Here is a 3373-nt window from a genome sequence, read left to right as displayed (position 1 = left end):
TCCTTTACTTGACCTAATTTTCAGACAGGACACACACCACACGTAGGTATCAGCACAGCAGGCCTAGTTCTTTATGTTGCCCACCTCTGCATACCAACCAGTTTCTTACAGGCCCTTGGTCACCTGCCAGAGGTTCTACTATAAAACAAATTGCTGAGAAGTGTCCCAAACACACAGTACATACTAAATAATTGTTAGCTACCACCCCCGCCCCCTCCAAAATTGGATTTACTTGATTCTGAGATGGAGCCCAGGCAGCAGTAATTCCTAAAGCTCCCCATTTTAGGGGATTGCAATGGCTGTGAACCCTGTGTAAGAGGATGAGCATGGGGGGAAGGGGGCTGGAGGCTGGAGGGAGCAGCTCGGTTAGAGTCAAAGGGCAGACCCCTTTCTAACACCCCAGGAGTATCAGAGTTCCTGTCAGGAAGCCAGGAATGACTTTGTTCTGGCAGGGTCCCAGATGCCTTCTCCTTCTCCTGCCAGCCACCATGTGCCCTCAGGCGAAACGTCCTCTGCTGTGGTGCCCACTGATTGGGAGCTTGAAAGGAGACAGGGCTATGAGTCTGGGCCTCACGGCCAGGGCAGCTCTGTCTGCCCGGTCAGTTTTTCCCTTGCTCAGCATTTACTGGCCAATCAGCAGATGGTGCAGAAAATGTGCAGCCCTGCCCCTAATCCAGCACCAAGTTCAGAACTGGCATGTGACTTCCAGAGAGCCCTGGCAGCTCCCTACTGTCTGCTTTTTGTTTTGCTCTAGAAAAGGGGCAAGGACAAAGGTCTCAGTGGGCCACACTGCCACTGTCACAGTTCTGGGGTAACATCAATGTTCCTGACTTTTGCGTCTTGCTGAACCACCCCGTTCTGATTCAACCACAAAGCCCAAGTGTCTGTCTGCAATGAAGCCAACTGCCTGAACTGGTTTGCAGATTCAAAAGCAGCATTTGGACAGATAATACACATTGCTCTCAGAATGGAAAATATGCTGAAGCACTGGACTTAACAAGAAGGTTCTGAATATAGACCCACTTTAAAATTATAATATCAGGGCGGCGCCTGTGGCTCAGTGAGTAAGGCGCTGGCCCCGGCCCCATATACCAAGGGTGGCAGGTTCAAACCTGGCCCTGGCCAAACTGCAACAAAAAAAGAGAAAAATAGCTTGGCGTTGTGGCAGGCGCCTGTAGTCCCAGCTACTCAGAAGGCTGAAGCCAGAGCACCCACTCCTGTCCCACTCTCTCCAGCCCATTTCCCTCCTCCTCCCTTCTCCCCCCAGAGTCAACTCCAGGAACAAGGCAAGTCCCTCCTCCCCCCAGGGTGGCCGAGAACGTGCTTCCCAGCCATGTTCCCAGGCCCCCTTCTTCCCCCTAGGGTTGCCAAGAACAAGCTTCAGGTACAAGGAAAAAAAGTCCCAAGTTTCACAAAACCCCCAAGTTCTCAGTAAATGAACAATGGTGGAAAACTCACTGAGACTTGATTAATTACTGTTGTATAAGCATAACCATTGTGATATGAAATGTGTCCATTGTCAACTGAAACTGTATTAATTATTGTTCCATTGCTGTATCTATGACTACCTGAGTTGTAACCCCCCTTAACCAGCCACGTTTCACTTCTGTAATATGCTTACACAAAGCCCATGAAAGGCAACTCACACTCTCACCAGGTGCTGACTGTCTCTTGGAGCAGCAGCCCCTGCAGCAGGTAAAATAAATTACCAATTAATTAACCTAAGTGGGGGTCCGAGTCTATTTTTCTAGGTCCCTTAAGTTATTTCAGGCACTCTACCGAGAGCGATAAAGTAAGACTCTGTCTCTAAAAATAAATAAAATTATAATATCAATGAAATATCACACATGCTATTTTTCAGCCAAAAGTGTTTCCTTCACATTTCAGTTAGTTGTTTCTATACGCCAGGGTGATTCTTTTCCTCATAAAGAGCCATTCAGTCTATGTATGCTAGTCTTCCTTTCAACCAACAGACCTTTTCCTTTAAGAGACTCTGTTGTAAGGAGTAAGATGCCTGCCTGCCTGGTGCCTGTGCCCTGAGGCAGCTCTTACCTTGCCCCCACCAGGTGACACAGATGGCACCGTCCCCTTAGGCAGAGTTCTAACGAAAACGGACATTTTAGTGCTGGGAGAGCTAAAGGAGCTCAGAGCGGCCAAGGATGATGGAACGCTGTTATTAAACCTTTGTGTAAGGCTTCCCCAAGCATTCGCAAAGTGCTTTACAATTACCCTACTCCTATTAAGTCAAACAGCACCAGCCATGCAGCAGCCAAGCCAATTCGCACGCTCTCCCAGGTCCCTTAATAATACGCCTTATGAAATGATTTTTGTGTGTCTGTAAAAAATGTCCCCGTAAACTTTAACGGCTTTTTCCTAGGGCCTCTTAGATGAGTTCAGACAGCCTAATCTCGGGCTGCAGCGACTGGAGGCGGGAGTCACCCCAGACAGTTTAGCAAAACGGAGCAATCAGTTAGTAAGTAGCAGTTCAGCCGCGATCCTCGGCTGGAGGTTCGAAATATCCCATCCAATCCAGGGCAGTCCCCACCCTGCAACGCTCAAGATAAGGCATTAACTGACCCAAACCCGGAGGCCAACATACAGATGACCTTCCCAGGCCAGGGCAGGAGGTGTCTGGAGATAGAGGGGAACTAGAGTTCAGGCCTCCCTGGAGGGCACACCCGCCCCTCCGAGAGCACTAATTCTGGTGTGTGCGGATGCTGCTGCTTGGTCCAGTTCAGGGAGGCGCCCAGTACCCACGTGAACAAGCAGTGGACCTTCCTGCTACTCTCCTTTGGGGGTGGGGGGGTTACCTAAGAGAAAGGCCCGCAGGTCGGACGCGACTCACACCAGACACCAGCGCCTTTTCCTCCACACTCTCAGGCTCCCCGGTCGCGACCAGCCCCTGCGGCTGCACCGCCCCACGCGGGCCGCCCGGCCAGGTGAGCGCCCGCCGGGGCCGCTTCCCGCGGCTCACCTGCGTGAAGTACAAGTTCATGAGCGTGAGCGTGAAGAACTGGAGGCACACCGGGAAGCAGTAGAGCAGCCAGAAGACGAAGGGGCTGAGCGAATTGGCCGCCACGAAGTCTTTGAAGTAGAAGGAAAAGAGGACGGTCCGCAGGGAGGCCCAGAAGAGGCAGAGAAAGAGGAAGACGCTCTGGTAGCTGAGGCGCTTGTGGCGGTAGCGCAGCACCAGCCAGAGCTGCACGTAGATGAAGACGAAGAGCAGCGCGTAGAACACGGTGTAGGCGACCGTGAGGCCGAGCTTCACGTACGGGGGCACGGCCGGGGTCAGCGTGGGCTGCAGCGAGTCGTTGCGGACCGGGTCCCACGGCGGGGCCTCCATCGGGCCCGGGGCGCTGCCGCGCGGCCGGGG

General features: G+C 52.6%; 1 protein-coding gene across 1 annotated transcript in view; it reads right to left on the bottom strand.

Annotated features, from left to right (window-relative positions):
* GPR137B (G protein-coupled receptor 137B) overlaps positions 1-3367 on the bottom strand; it is a 52227-nt gene extending 48860 nt beyond the window's left edge. The window contains exon 1 of the mRNA XM_003797471.2: positions 2975-3367. Within this exon, the coding sequence (XP_003797519.2) occupies positions 2975-3343 (369 nt within the window). The 5' untranslated portion in view covers positions 3344-3367. The remainder of the gene's footprint in view (positions 1-2974) is intronic.
* Positions 3368-3373: the final 6 nt, after the last annotated feature.

This window comes from Otolemur garnettii, unplaced genomic scaffold, assembly GCF_000181295.1.
Source record: "Otolemur garnettii isolate 467f Iridium unplaced genomic scaffold, OtoGar3 scaffold00116, whole genome shotgun sequence".
In the NCBI taxonomy this organism is placed as follows: Eukaryota; Metazoa; Chordata; class Mammalia; order Primates; family Galagidae; genus Otolemur; species Otolemur garnettii.
This window is presented reverse-complemented; position numbering and strand designations above follow the sequence as displayed.